The 18466-nt window shown below is 38.3% G+C and overlaps 1 protein-coding gene across 1 annotated transcript in view; it reads right to left on the bottom strand.

Moving 5' to 3' along the window:
* Positions 1–2301: 2301 nt before the first annotated feature.
* Positions 2302–18466, bottom strand: part of LOC124788689 (UPF0692 protein C19orf54 homolog) — a 50171-nt gene continuing 34006 nt past the window's right edge. The window contains exon 4 of the mRNA XM_047255973.1: positions 2302–4983. Coding sequence (XP_047111929.1) covers positions 4888–4983 — 96 coding nt within the window. The 3' untranslated portion in view covers positions 2302–4887. The remainder of the gene's footprint in view (positions 4984–18466) is intronic.

The following is an 18466-nucleotide window of genomic DNA, read 5'->3' on the forward strand; positions in this document are numbered from 1 at the left end:
ACTACTTAAACCTAACTAACCTAAGGACATCACACACACCCATGCCCGAGGCAGGATTCGAACCTGCGACCGTAGCAGTCCCGCGGTTCCGGACTGCAGCGCCAGAACCGTTAGACCACCGCGGCCGGCCCAGATACAGTTGAAAAGGTTTGGGAGGCATCACTGGCAGTCCACCGAGAGGTGTTTGAGCATCTGCATCCTCCCGAGTTCAGGAGAATGGGGTACCGCAAGGACCTGTCTTAAGTGTCTGCCTCTTTTTAATTGCAATTAATGGGCTCGCTGTGGCGGGGGGAACATCTGTCTCAGTTTCCTTGTATGCCGACTACTTATGCCTATACTTTTGCATCAGTGGATGCGATTTGGCTCGGGAGCCGTATCAGGGCAAGTGGTTAGGGCACTTTGGAATTCCCATCGACTGAATGGAGCATTGTACGATTCAGGGTGGCGCGTGTGAAATGAAAGGCTCCGACGTTCCAACCGCTCTTTCAGGGAGCGGAAGGCCAGTGGGTAATTCGCAGAAGCGGAACTCTGAGCAAAATGCTCTGGTAAGTGGTTTGCAATTGTGTCGGAATCAGTACAGACTGCTCCATTCAGTGAAAGTGCAGGTACGCCTAATCTTGGCCCAAACATGCGATGGAGAGGTACGGAGGCCAATACATACCTTTCCCAGCGTTGGCGAATAAGGTGGCGGGCTTGCGCACGGAGCTGTTTAAAGGCAATGAGGTGTACCAATGAGGGATGCTGCTTGTGACGCTGGAGTGCCTGCCTGCGACCTGTAATCGCCTCGGTGATCTCGGTTGACCACCAAGGCACAGTCCTCCGCCGAGGGGACCCAGAAGAACAGGGAATGGCAGATTCTCTGGCAGTAACAATGCTGGTGGTGACCAAGTGAACCACCGCATCAATGGCATCATTGGTAAGAGGCTCAATAGTGGCAATGGAGGTAACAAGTCCCAGTCAGCCTTATTCATAGCCCATCTGCATGGGCGCCCAGAAGAGTGACGTTGTGGCAGTGACAGAAAGATCGGAAAGTGGTCACTACCACACAAGTCATCATGCACACTCCATTGGACAGATGGTAATAGGCTAGGGCTGCAGATCGAAAGGTCAATGGCCGAGTACATGCCATACGCCACACTGAAATGTGTGAAGGCACCAGTATTTAAAAGAGAAAGATCAAGTTGTGACAATACTTGCTCAACAATGCTGCCTCGGCCTGTTGCCACTGATCCACCCCACAGAGGGTTATGGGCATTGAAGTCACCCAGTAACAGAAAAGGTGGCGGCAATTGGGCTACCAGCGCAGCCAAGACATGCTGCGGGACATCACCATCCGGTGGAAGATAGAGACTGCAGACAGTAACAGCCTGAGGCGTCCAACTTAACCGCCAACATGGAATTTGCTTCATCACCAAAAATCACCTGTAGTATAATTCATGTCTTCTTCTCCTCTTCCAAGTTTCTAAGACTGCACTGATGATGGCAACACATTTCCTTCCTTCCTCAACATGAAGAGCTTGCACTAACAGTAGCTGGTAGGATTTGCAGGCCAAATGTCACCTCATCACTCACCAGACAGTCATAGGGGATATTGCAAGTGCTCTGCTTGCATAGTGAATAGACTTTTGTGAACTCTACTCAAAGGTTTCCCAAATAAAAAGCAAGAGGTCAATCTTGAGTCTTAGCTTTGCACTGAAAACCTCTCTCTTCAAGCTGGCAAAAGAAATGACAATTTACTTCTTTTTTCCCTGCGGTGGGGGCAAACCATTTAAAAATCTAATAAAACAGAAACTGGATTGTAATCACCAAGTTACTCATTGAACTACATCAGACACAAAAACTTTTTGTTGACTCGACACTATGCCCCTTCAGATTGAAGTTATAAATATGATAAATGAATAAACTGGCATCTAGCAGTATTTCTCTAAAATTATACGCCACCTCATTCTATCAACACACATTTTCTTCCCACACTACTCATTGCATTGTAAATTTATATTGTTTTGCAATTGAATTTACAAACTGATCATAACACAGAAAAAAACTAAGATACGGTATTCTGGAATTTATCCTTGTTGTACAGCATGTATCAATAGATATAAATGGCTACAATCAGTTAATTCATTTTGAAACACCCTGTGCATCTGTCTTACGTATTTCTAGTTTTTGTTATTCAGTGATGGCTGTTTGCAGTTATAACATTACCCACTGCTTACCAGTGCTCTTACCTTATTATCATAAACTCAATGTCCAAAGAGAGTCTTTCAGCTCTAATAAGAAGTCAAAGTAGTAGACACCGACAAAAAAATAAAATATTTATTCCTTATATACATTTTCGAAGGATAATATACATTCAATATCAAGTATTAACTACAGTGCGTCAAATTTTCTTCCATTGTATTCTACAAAAACTCAAATATAAACAATCCAATACAGTACAGTACTTTGTTATTTTGGAAAGAAAGCAAATACTGTCCACTTGAATACCTTCTAATGCATGTATACAATGTTCATAAAACTTTTGTATCACAGACTGTTAATTATGAAAGGCAGATATGTTATAAAATACACGTATCATGGAAGAACAGTAACAATACAGGTTACACACACATCACAAATTCAAAACTAACACCCTGAAATTACACACAGCGAAAACAATTACTCGTCCAGTTGTCACAATAGGTAACATCAGGAAGATACAGTGCATATATTCTGTAAAAGCCAATTCTTCTAAAATTAAAATTGCTTTCTCTATGTGCGTAGGCCAGATTCATCAGCAACATCTTCAGATCACTTCCTGGTAAAGTAAAGGATATAGCCAATGAAGAGCTCGGTACTACCTCATCCCTCTAACTGTATATTTGTAATCGAAGTACTTGGAAACAAATAATTAACAAGTCAAGGAGGGGAGCAGGGTCAGAATGAAATGTAAATCACACTAGCCTTTAAACATATGTGGTGAAAGAGACCCTCAAGAAGAAGCAGGATTTACTATGTTGCACCAGGACACACAGCAACAGAATTTCTTGGTGCAGCAAGACGTGAATGTTCACTTACAAGCTAAGTATAGCAATATATCTGGACAATGATCCTGCAATTCAATTCTTCAGTAAAAATCTTTTGTCAAGTACAACCCACTCCTCCTTATGAATGACGAATCCAAAAACCCAAAAGATAGTGAAAAAGGATTTTACATGATCAGACTGCCGATACTCCATTGATGGAAGCCTTTAAAATGTGGCACAAACTGGTACTTTTAGTGTACAATATTATGACTAGAGTATGCTAATTTACAAATGGAAAGCAAAGCTGCAATACAATAAAACTCAGTACAGTTTTATATATTTTCTGTAAATAACATAAATGAGAATCAAATGCATTTTTATTCAACTCTACCTTAAATTTGAAACTAGCTTTAAATGAAGAAGAAGAAGAAGAAGAAGAAGCACGTTAACACCATCAGTTTCAAGGTGGTGGCATGTTCATTTCGTAAGGAAGAACGTGAGCTTAATTGACACCAGAGTATTTTTCTATAATGGTTCCACACCACTGAGAGCAACTGAAAAATGAGACATGCTCCAGGTGTAAGTAAAAAGTAAAACTGTCATCAACCTGAAGGTTGGTCTGAACACCACAGTACTTTATGAAGCATGGTCCTATTGGAGGTGATAAGTTGTTGCCTTCCTCAAACCTTTGAACTGACTTACAAATGTAAGGAGGCAATTAAAAAAAAGTAAAGAGAAGTTAAATGCAGGCTGAAGAACTGTATGGTTATGATACTCAGTGGTGCACAATTTCAAATCACATTATGAGAAAAATGTATTTCAACAGGAATACAAACTTTGAAGTAATTCCTTTTCATATATTTGCAAGTTCTCATTCACAATGACAAAAACTCTTGATTGCAGCATTGCAAATGTTAATGGTGATGCAAACCAAAAATCACTCAAGTCATCACATTCATGTGATCCCAGAAACCAAAAAAAGAATGGCCAAAAGAGAAATTTTTGCAACAATATAGTGTCACAGCTAGAAATGCTGCTTTTAATTGCTATTCGGTGAGTATTATACGTCTATCAATGAGTCCAAAAATTCCATTACACACGACTATTCAGTTTCATACTGCACAACACGTTGAAATATTACAATACACGACTTAAAAATCTGCAAATTGCAGTATTGTCTTCTAATCGACCCAGAAACTTTTTTACATTTAAGACAGATGAGAAAATTACATACCACAAAATAAAAAAGAATATTTTAGTTTACATGTTTGTCGTCATTAACTTGTAGCATCAGACTAGTTCAGTTTAACAATGTAAGCTGGTTTACATTTAAGTGTTCACAAAGTTGGCACATACAGCAACTAAAAAAATTAAATGACATTAAGCTGCATGTGAAGGTAAGCCATTACCTATCCCAATAATCAATGTACCTGCAATGCCTACTACACATAGTGTAACTGTACTTATTTCAATATACCCAAAATAATGCAGCCACAGAAGAAACAAGGCAACCAGACAAGTGACATCAGTACCAAAATATTACATGATAAATCCACTGTCTAAATGCCACAAATTAACGCCTGTGAGGTAAAAAATCTTGATCCATGATAAGAACAGAAATAAATTCAAATAATACCTTAAATAATAAAAGCATGGTTCTGTAAAGAATTCATTTTGCCCCTATCTTTATCTCTCTCCTTATAAGCAGGAAGTTAACTCTAAGCAACACACAACTGTGAATGAAGAACTTCAGTGAACACTAATAATTTAAAAGAACTACTATTTGTATCAGTAACATCAACCGTGACAACCATCAGTAAGCAGCAATGCCCAGCACAAAAGGATGGATTATGGCACTGGTGTGCACAAAATATCTAGTAAACTAATTGAGGCCATGTAAGAGAATGGCACGTCCACGTAATCCTGCTGCGACACCACCATGAGGCAATACATATCCACGGCCATCAGCTGCTCGTATCTGTAACAGGCACATATCCAAGTGTAAGCTTATACGACATCACAAATGCTGTTTGCAATCCAATTTGAAGAACATTTAAAATGGTCAGCCCAAAACACAGAACCATCAGGTTATAGTTAAAGGCATTGTTGTTGGTCATTTTTTAACTACTCCAGCTTTATTTGAAGTTGAAAAGCTTTATTCATAACTGTATCAAATTGGCTTTGGTCATTACATTTGCAGCATTACGGCATTTAAAATTACGGAATTTTTTAGGTGTCAGTTGTCTTATATACCAATAGTAGGGTTAAGTGACTGCCATACTAAATCTTTAGTGCAAAATAATTTGAATATATCTCTATAGGTTCCACTGCTTTCACAAAAACTGTAAAGACTCTGCAATTTGATAAATTTCATTATCTGCTACACCATCAATCACACAGTAGCAAAATGCACATTTTTAAAATGAATAATGGCTGAGTAGCAGTGAGTACTGCAACTAGCTGTTGTTATCCTCCAACTTAAAAGACTTTTCTGGGTATACTGTAATGGGAAGTTATGTACCACATGTTTAGTTGTTTGCTCTTATCTTCAAACAAAATGTCTAAAATTTACTTGCTACCTTCTTTTTTGTTGCCTTATCCCATGTCTTCAGGGGGTCTGCTTGTTATTCTGAATTTGGTATTGTCTGTGGAAGGGGGTGGCCATATACCTTCCACCCTGGGATGGAATTCGTGTACCCAACCTGTTTGTATCTAGCGTTAGCCTGCGCAGAAGTGTGAGAACGTTTTTGAAATATTTGTGAATTGTGTAACATGCGCGCCAGCTGGATATTTGCATAGCTGGATGTGAGACACTGCCTAAAAATGACATACAGTGTGGCCAGCACAGTCCTCATCATTAATCCGCTAGGCGAATTTGATCCAACATCTGTGTGCCTCTGTAAAGCCTGGAAGCGGCATGCTAAAGCACATGGTTAACCACATGGCTTCACAATTGCCTTGCTATATATTACCCAAACTGTGCTGCCTGACCATGCCTATGGATGCTTGTGTAATTCAGTACTGAAATTAAAGAAGACGCATTTCACTAGCAGTAAATTTTTGGCTTGCCATTTTAGCACAAGACTCAACTTGAATATGTTGCTGTTGCATCTCTATCACTGTAAATTTCTTTTTTCAAGTTGCACCCACCAGTAGCAAACATTACACCTTCTGCCAACATTTTTTGGTACTACTACACATGTACTTCTCAAATAATGTAAGCTGCTATAACCTGACATGATATATTGGACAGTATTTCTTAAACATCCTTCAGTGAGTCATGCATGGAACTTCAAGAACCCATACGTGATTGCTGTCAATCAAAGGCTTTTTTTTTGTGGGGGTGGCTGCATTTTTGACAGTGCGATTACCTGAAGCATCTTACCACCAGTTTTTGTGTACCACACTCACGGAACTGTTTGACCATCAGCTGAGTGCAGTAGCTTCTGGTTCCACTGTGATGGAGAATCAGCATATTTCAGTGTTGATTCATAAACACAGTTTACTGTTTTTGGATAATGGTGGATGAGACTAGCAAGACCTGTTGGCGAGGCTGTGTGTTTAACTGATGGAAACATATTCGAATTTTTTTTCTTTGGGGGCATCCCAAGAGTTGGTTACGCATTACTCAAATCACCAACAGAGTTGAACTGGTCACATTAATTAGTGCTCCCTTTCACAAAAAAAAAAAAAAAAAAATAAAATAAAATCCTACAATACTCAATAAATCTGCACAACTACTGTGCAAAGGTTTTCCTTGACAAAGGCTGAGCACCTGTAGTGAATTGATTTAGATATGCCTTAAAAATGTAATTTCTGTGTGAAATTATTCATTCTCAGTACTTTTTGAACTAATTTTCAAAACAAAACATGAACAGGGCGTATCAATCTGCATCTACAGATACAAACATACTCCACAAGCCAGGGTATTGTGAATGGTGGTGGGTACCTTTTACTATTACAAGTAATTTACTTTTCTGGTCACACTTTTTTTCTGTTTTTCATGAGCAAAAAAACCTGTTACAGCTCGGAACTGAGTGCACAGCAAATCAAAGTTGTGAAAAATGGTACTGGGTGCCGCCACAACAAACTTTTGCCGTTGAATACAAGAGCGCTACATATGCACGCTTTGCAGGAGCGAGGCTAAATACTGGCACCAAAACTTCTACATTAGTAAAAATAAATAAAAAAGTAGAAGACGAGACTACTTTATTCTAGTTTCAATCATTGAATTTTAATAGAGCTTTCAACAAAGAAACATAAATTCAGTGTTGCTCATCTTCAAGTGTCAATATGGATGACACTACATCCCCGTGACAAGAGATGTCGCCTATGAATGTTGAATCGCACACACTTTGTGCTATAAGAATGTAAATGTTATGCCATGTAATTTTACATACTAACTGTTACCTCATTTAAATCCTGTCCACCTAACAAACTAGAGTGAGAAAACAGCAAACACAAAAGAAAATACATGTCATTTAATGTTTACATTTGTATTATTGTTATGCTGAATAGCGATATAGTCACGAATGTAGCATGACAACTGACTTCTCGCACTGATTTTTCAATCTTCTACGACTGGAAATTCTATGCAGACAATTTAAGTGGTTTTAAATGTCTGAAAGCGTAAATTAATCTACGAAATAAGTTTCGACTGCTAAACTTATCAGTCAAACACAACTATTGTAGCTCTACCTTGATCCATTCTATCTAATTTGTATCTTGTGTTAGAATGAACCAACTTTGTTTTGGTTTTGAAGTGTGGCCCATAACTTTCTCCCCCCTGAATTTCGAGTCTTTTTTTTTATGCGGCTTATACTCAGGCATTTTTTTTTTCCTCCTTCAGGTGCAGCTTAGATTCGGGTAAATATGGTAGAGTGAGGGAAAAAATGAATTTACGCCTCAAGGAAATGTACTCTGGTAGCATTACAGTCATTCTGCAGTCTGCTTCAAATGCCAGTTCTTTAAATTTTTCCAGTAGTGTTCCACACAAAGATCATTGTCTTCCCTCTAGGGATTCTCATCCGAGTTCACTAAGCATATCCGTAACATTCGCGTGTTGATCGAACCAACTGGTAACAAATCTAACAGCCCGCTTCTGAATTGCTTCTATGCCTTCCTTTAGTCTGACCTGCCGGGAATCCTCAAAATTCTAGCAGTACCGAGGAATAGGTCGCTCTAGTGTTCTACACACAGTCTCCTCTTCTAATAAACATTAAGTTGACAATATGCCTTCCCTACTTCCATCCTTAGGTGCACATTCCATCTCATCTTTCTTTGGAGCATAATGCCTAGACATTTAATTAACGTGACTGTGCCAAGCAGCACACAACTAATGCTTTATTCAAACATTATGGGATGTTTTTCATACTCATCTGCATTAACTTAAGTTTAGAGAGAGCTGCCAGTCATCACAATGAATTTTGCAAAAGTCATCTTATATCCTCCAACTGTCACTCAATGACGACACCTTTCTGCCATTAAACTAACCCAATGAAGATGCAGTTTCCAACGGGTGTTGCAAGTAGAGTGAGGGATGGAAAGAGTATCAGAGATAAGCATCAGTTCAATGTGTGTGTACAAGTGCTGGCCACACAGCTACACTAATGTAGAACATGCAGATACTGTGTGCGTTGGGGCTTCTACAATGATAAGACTCCTGCTGCTGTCGAAGAACACCATTGGAGCTTTCAGCCATATTGAATCCCTTATTACAGAGTGTTTACCAGACTTTTGAATTTTGTCATTTGTTAAATAACAATCATTATTTGCTATTCACTGATGAAGTCACATTGGAATCAACAACACACTTAATCATAAAGGGCCACAGGAAAATCCATGCACTACAGTGGAAAGCAACTTCCAAGTTCATTTTTCGAACAACGTTTGGTACAACACGGTCGGTAACATGTTGACAGGTCCAGCCATTTTCAAAAAGGGAGTGATGAGACAGAATTACATTTTTTTAAGAGAATTTGTACATTGTGGTAGTACAATTAACAGGCCACCAAGATTGCAAGATTTTACACGATTAGATTTTTGTTTAAGAGGTTGGATAGTCTGCGGTGTACAAACAAATGCTGACTATGTAAGATTAATTGCTTGGTCACATCATGGATGCTGCTGCCACCATTAGAGAATGTATAGAGGCACTACGACAAGCAGCTCACCATATTCTCCCAAGATTGCATTGAATTTATTATTGATTGTATGCGTATACATACAATTCATGGCAATATTTTCACACCAAACTATAAAAGAGATATGCAAAAGCTCTAGTCTCAATTGACCTTACAGAGTGATGTTCAAGAGAGGTTATCCATTCCAACGTTGCTGGAGAAGCATCAAACATATCCTCTCAGTCTCCACTGAAACATCTCTTGGGACACTCCTCAAAAATGTGGCCAATAATGGTCTGCTCTGAAGCTTCACACTCACGTAATGCAGAGTAGCTATTTATACATGGAGGACTTAGTTCTTCCAAATCAGATTCTGTTCCGTTTACACCAAGTTGTTCTATGTAGTTGCAAGCCTGATATAAGCGTAGCGTGTTCTACTTTGGAAACAATTCAGAGTGGGGCATATGTCCATATGAAGTTTTTTTTATTTCAAATTATTGTTCCTGTCATATTCCTGAACACTGACCATTCCTCCTGGGACATCCTGTACATGTAGATGTAGTAGGCAAATGCTGAATTTGTATAGTAAAATTACCTTGAGTAATGAGAGTAAATCACATAGCAGCCAAATTGTCCAACCATTTAGACTCAATGGTACAGATCTTATGGCGAAAAATCACAATTTGTGAACATAATTCAGATTATAGTCCTTCCTTTACTTCAGGAACTCTGCAGTACTTAAATCTTTGAGGGAGGCAGTCTGTTCTGTGGTTGAACAAAGTAGGAAGCATGCTTTTTTCAACAATTATGAATCCAATTCCTTTTATGGAACATGGAAAAGATTTACTGAGTTTCCTGTTAGTTTTATATCCCTTTTTTCTTATCTCTACTCTGCCTTCTGTTTCTATCTGAAAGTGTTTCTTCTTTCTAAATAAACTTTGTAAACAGTTTGTATTATTTTGGTTGCAGTGAGATTTTTATGTATTAGTAAATCTGTCAAACCAGCAAAATCTTTCTCATTTTAAATGCTGTTATGTGTACAGGCCACTTTATAGCAAAACAAAGTAAACTGCAAATTTATGAAAGAACCAAACTTAATAAAATAATATGAACTAAAATGTTTCCGTAAAAAAAAATTTATGCCTAAACTGCAATTTTCAATATGCAACTACAGCACAATGAGTAATTCTGGTTGTTTTCTACAACTATCTTCTGATTAAATTATTTCTTTTGGAATATTGTTCTAGGAAAAACAGCAATCTATTAATATTTAAACTTATTTCGATGCACACTATCACAATCATATTTAAGTTGTCTACTTTCATTTTTAAATGACCGGTTTTGATCTATCTTCTATGAGATCATCTTCAGATCTTACATTCCTTTATGACTACAGGAACTGTTGGTGGGGAGCAGCTGTGAGGCATGGAGAACACTGCCAGAACTCCAGTCTGCCTGGCCTACACATTTTTTGCCAGGCAGAATGAACTAGTGCCATTTCACATTTTATAAAGGTGACTATTTCATGACCCATGCTGGATCACTCCTTTGAATGCCAGGCTGTGGAACAGCAGACAATTCTTGTACCATTGCATATATTGTTCTCACTATAATTACAACTGTACAATTACAAATCATGGGCATGTGATGCAAGTTTTAGTAATGCAACCAGCAATTTTCATTCTCTATTACCATCATCTTGCAAGATTATCATTCACAAACTGGCTTGCTCATGACGAAGTTTCTGATCACACACTGTCAGTGTTGTTGGCACACATTTTGAATGCATTTCATTGTGTGACTACAGTTAATGATGATGTTCTTCATCACTTTTTTATGATTTGAACAATCTGAAGACAGTTGTAGAAAACAACTGAAACTAATTGTCATTCTATAATTGTACACTGAAAATTGTGGTCTAGGTATAAACAGTTTTTTTGCATAATTTTTTTATGTTAATAAATTACATTAAGACTGCTGTCTCCTTCCTGACAATATCAGACTTCACTAACTTCATGTTGGTTAATGTCTCTAGCGAAGAATTTCACTTTCTTTTCCTCCTACATTATTCTGCAAAATATAAGCAGAAACATGCGCTCACACACATTAAGTCTAATAAAATGCAAGCTACAGTACATTAAGAAAAATAATTAAAAATCATGTGGAAGATAAATTTAGTTGCAGGCTTACTAGGCAGAAAGGGGTAGGCCTGCCACTTGTTAATAAATTAAAGAATTTACTCCAACAGTTATGGGGCTGTTAAGACAGGTATAAAACTTTTAAATATGATTAACACTTATATGATCTCATCTCATCACATTCTGTAAACCCCAATTCAGTTTTAGAATTGCTCTCTTATCCAAAACAAATAAGCACTTGTTTAAAATAATTTACCTTGGAATGTTTACATTGTAAGTACAATGAATTGGTGGGAAATAGATCAGAGTATAATGCCATGTTTTGAAGAGCAGTACCGCATATAAAGACAAATCATGGCACATCTGACAATCAAGAGTATGCTGTGGTAAGACTGTGTTGGTTTTACTAACCTCATCTTCTTGTTCCTCACCTCCACTCTTCCTCCAACAGACACATGGCTTTCTGACAACACTGATATATTATCCTGCAAGGGAATGGCAAATTGTGCAACAGTGTTTCCCTGGAAGTCTCCTTGGTTGATATATCATTTTGCTCACTTCCCTGGCTTACAATATGTCCTGAAACCCAGCAAAACCACATAGTCTTAGCCTCTTTTTGAAGCAAGAAAAAGTTGTCCATGGTGTTTAAGACCATTTTGTCTGCTGGATGAATCTGATGAACTTTGAGGAACAGAGAGAACTGAAGTAGGTGAAAACATTGCTCCATACATCAATTCTCATTTATTTCAGATTGTGTGATCTGGTACAGCTCCTCATTGTACACTAAACTGATTAGGAAGGAGATTCTTAAAAACAATGTAGCTAAAATGTCTTACCAACAATTAGTTCACAAGAAATAAAGCACATTAATTAAAGACAAATAGCAAAACAAACCACCTATAGCTTGGAGGAAAATTAATCCCATAATTTGCCTAATATGATTTACATTACCTATTTGAACACAACTCCTCCTAAATTTGCCTTCATTCTCACGAACACTGTATTCCATCTAGCTCTGCAGTTCTAGCAGGCATATTCAAGGCCAAGAACTAAACAATTCTCTACATAAACCATATTCCATATATTCAGAAGAAAAGAGAGACATAAAAACAATAACAAAGTTCACACTCTGTTACAGGGTGCACACTGAAATGAAACTACCATTGAAATGAAACTACCTACACACTGTGACAGGGTGCATACTGAAATGAAACTACCTGCAAACTTCAGAAGAGAGCCATAGTGTAACGTAATAGGTTTACATTGGATATAAATTTTGAATGTGCCAGGAACTTCACTGCAGCAGACAGTCCTATTGCGCAGTGAAATATTTGTTGAGAAAACTGCACCTAAGTGCAGCTAAGTCATTCTACGTCATAACCTCCAAGTTTTAATGTCAGAATGTTCTTCATGAATTAAATATTGAATGTATTCCTTTGTAAGACTGTCCAGTTTACAACATTTCTGAATCTCTCTTGCGGCCAGAGATTGTTAGTTCAAACTTCATGGAAATATCAATGTTTTCTTCATCTAATTCTACAATGTGCATATTGAAGCAGACAATCTCGTGATGTACTGACCAGGTGACACAGCACTCCCATACAATAGCCACCTAAGAAAGGCACTGGTTGCACCTTTTGTAGGCACGGGCCCAGGGCCGAGGGGCCCCTGGGACATTTCACCCGGTCACTATTGTATGGCACGAGAATAAACATTCTTAACACTCTTCGCAGATGTCTTCCTGCTATGATGAGTGTGGGAGATGTAGCCAACTCAAACAAACATTGTCAGCCTGGAAAAAAAGGGAATTATCAGATGCAGAGGTGGAGGTGGCAGCTGGGCAACTCCACAGGATGTGAGGCATCAATGTTAAATGGATGACTGCAATTTGCCAGGTGAGAGGACACCTTGTCAGAAATAGCCTTTTTAGCATCTGCATGTACTCTCCTGCCAAGAGAATTCTGAGAATTATTGCAGAGCCAAAACACTATCAAGCTGAAGTGAATAGAGATGTTGGCAGTGGCAGAGGTGACAAATGGGTACGCTGGCAGGTCATAGGACGTCCATTCTTGATTGACAACTTGCAGTTTGATAGGCAAGAGGAATTCCAGCTACAGTAATGTGCATGTGGTTGTCCAGCCATGGGAATTGTGGTGGTTACAAAGCTTTTAACAATGATACTGAACAGTAATTTGACTGGCCATAGGATGAGTTAGCCAATCGAGTGTATGGCCACACCCAGGGAGAGAGCTCTGGAGAACAACACAAGATTGCCCTGGAGGACACTTTTCATCGATACAGCAAAGAACACACCAGTTGCTGAGACAGCAAAGGAGACATTTTCCTGGCAGAGAGACAAGAGGGGACATTTGGCCTCTTGAGTGCCACTGTTGCAAAGTGGGACATCCAAGCCTGGTCGCTGCCAACAGACATGTACTGCTGCTGCATCCATGCCACCACTGGTACACACACACACACACACACACACACACACACACACACACACACACACACACACACACACATCCTGCCTTCACACCACCACAAGATGTCACGAACCTCCAGTTCTGCTGCCAGCAGCCTTATCATCACCTGGTAAAATGCATTTGAAACCCAGGTAATGATGATCAGAATCTTTTTACTGAAAATAGGCAAGCTATTGTTTCATTTCATTAATAATAATAAGTTATAAATTGTACCTGTAGAGCTGCATTCCAAAAGCACTTTTGTTCCTAAAAAAATAAAAGTTCATGACTGATCATCATGCATTCTTGTGGCTGGCACTCTCAATCCTTTATTTAGTGTGCAAATGCCACACTAAGTGCAATTTAATATACCTTCATTATCAAATGCCGAGGTACTTTATATTGGCTCACCTATTATTGAACATGCTAAGGTCAGGTGTTGGTAAATCCAAGTATATGCTTGTCAAATGGGAACTTTCCAAGAAACTGGTTCAATTTGAATGCAGAAGAGAACAGACAATAGATCACCAGTACCAATTTCCATGCTGTCTTGTGTCATGTGGTGATAAAGAGTAAACTAAGGATGAAGGCAGTATTGTTGTTGTTGCTCACTCCTGTGTTAATATCATTTAGTTTATTATGTATACTATCTACACAGTAAATGACAAATTATTGTTTTAGTAGTATTCCCATTAATATTGTAGTCACATGATTTAGTTTTGTGCTACTTCTGACTCATGTAAATAAAATAAAATTACCGAATGCTAAAAAAATTTTATCACTACTTAAATTGTGCCCAACATGAGGCACGTTTTGTTGTTAGCTGCCCATTGGTGATTTTGTGTTTTTATGCACATTTCTTAATGCTTTGAAACACTGTTTTTCTAAAGTAATGTAATTTTTGTGTAATATTAACATAAATTACCAGAAAAACATGGCAAGTAGTTATCAACATATTTATGGACAAGATGTATAATTGCATGTCGTATGTTATCCGAAAGTGGTTATCATCTGAAGTACTGTTTCAATTGTAATTTGCTGTGTTTGTGTTTGATATTCTGTACGATTTGTGTCATTTCAGCATTGCATATCAGCATTGTGTTGATTTTTTTTTTTTTTTTTTTTTTTGAGGAAATTAGCAACCTTTTTGTGTTTAATATTTCCAGTAGCCTAGCAGAACATAGTTAATGATTATGAGACATGGAACTGAAATCAACAAGCATTCAGACGAAGCAATGCTTGACATGAATGTGATGGAGACTCAGTATTCAAGAAGTTTGATGGACAGTACAGGACAGAAAGAGTGGCAAGAGTAGAATTAAATAAATCATGGGGATACAAAAATTTAATGTGGAACAAAAAGTTACGAGAGTTGTTTGCAATGTTGAAGGACAATGCTGATCGTAGGGATGCACAGTTCATAGAACACAATAATTTGCAATACGTAAAGACAAAGAGAGACTTTGCCAGAGGTATGAAAGATTTCTGGAAGAAACTGACAGGAACTCTAAGCAAGAGCAGAAGGCAAATCTACGGGCGGAAACCCAACAACAAGAAAGTGAACACACACTGGCGACTGAAAAGAAAGAAGAGAATTATGATAGAAGTGTAAGAAAGACACAGAGCAAAATCGCTGTCAGTGTAAATGTACTTAACAAAGCCTCTGCATATATTACTGTAGCACGAGATTTTTATAGGCCCTCACAGAGCTCCAATAAGAGGTCTTTATGATGGAAGATAGTGTTGTGAACGAAAATAACTATGATGGAAGACAGTGTTGTGAACAAAAATAACCATAGATGCACCCTTTTTAAGTATCCCAGCAATTTAAATTCGTTTACCTAGATACAGGCGTACAGAAATTTTAACCCAAAAGCACTTCTCATAAATCTTGAGGCATATTTTCACTTAAAAGGAATTACTGAGGAATAAGATGTTAGTAATCTAACAAGCATTAGACTGCAAGGTATGTGCGTGGTTCGCAGCCTCATCTTTAAAGCAAGCAATGTACCAAGGACTTAAGGTTAAGTTCTTGGCAACATATTGGAACATTTACAAATTTAGACAACATAGTCTAGAGAGAACAGTGACCTGATTCTATATTAAACTTAGAATGAACACTAATGATCACAGTAATATTTGTTTATTTACTGATTTCAACTTACGTAAAAGCCATCTTCAGAATTTTTGGCACCCCAAGGCTGGTGGTGGCAGCTCCTCGGTTGTCTCATGATACCATAATCATACACTCAATTGTACGACTGTGGTATCACAAGACAACCGAGGAGCTGCCAGCACCGGCCATAGGAGCTACGAATTCTGAAGATGGCTTTTACATAAACCGAAGCCGGTAAATAAACAAATATTATTTTGATCTCAACTGCTCATTCTAACTTAATTATATTGGAACATTTCTGCACAGTTAGCCATAAAACGGACAATACAATGCAGATTCAAGGCAGAATATGGCAATCTATGTCTCTTCACTTCGCCATTCTTGCAGGTCATTTGCATTGTAAAACATCTGAACAAGAGTGATGTGATGCTACCAGGTCACTTTTCCAGACAATGTGCACTTGTTGGCACAAAACCAATCAATGACATTATTGAAGAGCTTAGATCTTTGGATGGCTTGAAGCATACAAGTGGTCAGTAGTTGCGAAATTACATAACCAAGGAGGACGTACAAGACTACAAAGATTCATCCACAATAATAACAATAGTTCCCGTAGCATCTCTTGTGACAGAAGACAGGAATTGAATGGAAGTGTCCCGCGAAATTTCAGCAGAGGTTATAGAGATTGAAACATGACATACAGAAATCATCAGTCTATGAATACTAAGTGCAGACAGGAGGGATGTGACGTGGAAAAATACCAGGGGTTCGCCTCTACATGAAGGAGGCAACAGTTTTCTGTTCAGTCAAAGTAGAGTATTGAAAGGGGACATCCAGGAAACACCATTAGTAATGCACATAACAAGAGTGAAATATTGGAAAGCACAGGCACAAAGCAAAGATATAGGTCATCTAGATTGCGAAACAAATGAAGTGGTCCAAAACTAAATGTCCTCAGATTCAGATGAACACCAATGGCATTGAAGTAACAACTTACAATGACAATAGATCAGACATGACAGCAATATCCAAAGCTCTTTTAAGAGAATAAAGGTTACATACCAGACAAAAAACAACACACACTTACAAGAGGTATAATACTGCTACCAGGATTAGGAGATAAAAACAGTACGACAAGTTTGCAGCACTGATTAGATTAGAAGTCAGGTGGAAGTGATAGCACCAGTATACATGCAGTGAAGAGCAGGGATGGAAAATGGACTATGGGAGCAACATTTGCTTAAACAAGGTGATCAAAAAACACCCACACAAATTTTCATATGTACCAGGAAAAACTGAGGGAATGTCACACAAATTTCATTTTATTGAAGGCAAAGATCTACATATCAAATCGTATTCTTTTACTGTCAAATAACAGAGAAACAGCCTGAGACACAATACAGGTAATGGAGCAGACAATCTCTCATGCCACATAAGGATATGTAAACCTGATCACAGTTGTGTCAAAAAAGGATGGGAGTGTCCGATGTTATTTAGATGCAAAAGAACTGAATGAATGGTTATAAACATACAGCATGCAACCTGAACCTTTACAACATATCCTCCATCAGTTTTAATGAAAAGTACGGTTGACCACTCTAGACATTATGCTGCATTCAACCAAGTGGAGTTGGACACATCATGCCAAAAATACAATGCACTTTTGTTCTTGAATGAAACCAATGTGTGTACAACAGAGTTCCACTGGCATAAAAGACTAGAGTTGGACATCTGAGTGAGCAATAATGAAATTCCTAATATTAGAACTAAAAACATTCTGCACAGTGTATATTGATGACATTGTAATTGCATTGCCTACTTTTGACAATCATTTGCACCATCTGGGTGAGATTTTTGACATTCTCAGAGCATGTGGAGTCACACTGAGACCACGTAATCCCAGGCTATGCATTAACATTTCAAATTCCTCAGATTTGAAATTTCACAAAAGGACATTAGTCCTGCAAAGAAAAGATCACCAAACTAGTTAACATGAAAAGACCATTGAGAAAGGAGGGCATCGCCAGCTTTTAGGATCATGCTGTTTTTATCCAGAACATGTGCTGAATTTTACTGTTATTGACTCTACTGGACGAGCTACTCAAACAGGGGAGGAATTGGACATGGAGTGAGGAGCAAGAGGAGACTTTTAGTAACACCAAGGGAGCATTTAAGGACTGTGTGTGTTTGGGACAGCCACACTACACAAAACCTTTCCATCTCTATTGGGATGCAAGCATTACAGGGTTTGGTGTGTGCTTACAACACATTGATGATGTAGGAAATTTGTTGGTAGGAGTGACATGCAGGCAAAAACTACCAAGATGTGAAAAGGCAGTATTCCACAATAAAATTAGAAATACTGGCCACAGTGTTTGCTATCAAGCAATTCAGAAATTATATGGTGGAAAGAAAGATGTATCTTGATACCAACCGCCATGAGCTGATGTTTATAAAGTCTGTCAGATTCACAAGCAGCTGTGTCACGCATTGGGTAATGCTGATCCAAGATTACGACCTAGAGATTTTATTCTCTGAAGGTAAACAAAACAAGCTAGCTGACTGGCTCAGCTGTAACCCAGTGCAGGGCACTGGTAATAATAAGTATTTGTGGCATAGT

This window comes from Schistocerca piceifrons, chromosome 1, assembly GCF_021461385.2.
Source record: "Schistocerca piceifrons isolate TAMUIC-IGC-003096 chromosome 1, iqSchPice1.1, whole genome shotgun sequence".
NCBI classification, from domain to species: Eukaryota; Metazoa; Arthropoda; class Insecta; order Orthoptera; family Acrididae; genus Schistocerca; species Schistocerca piceifrons.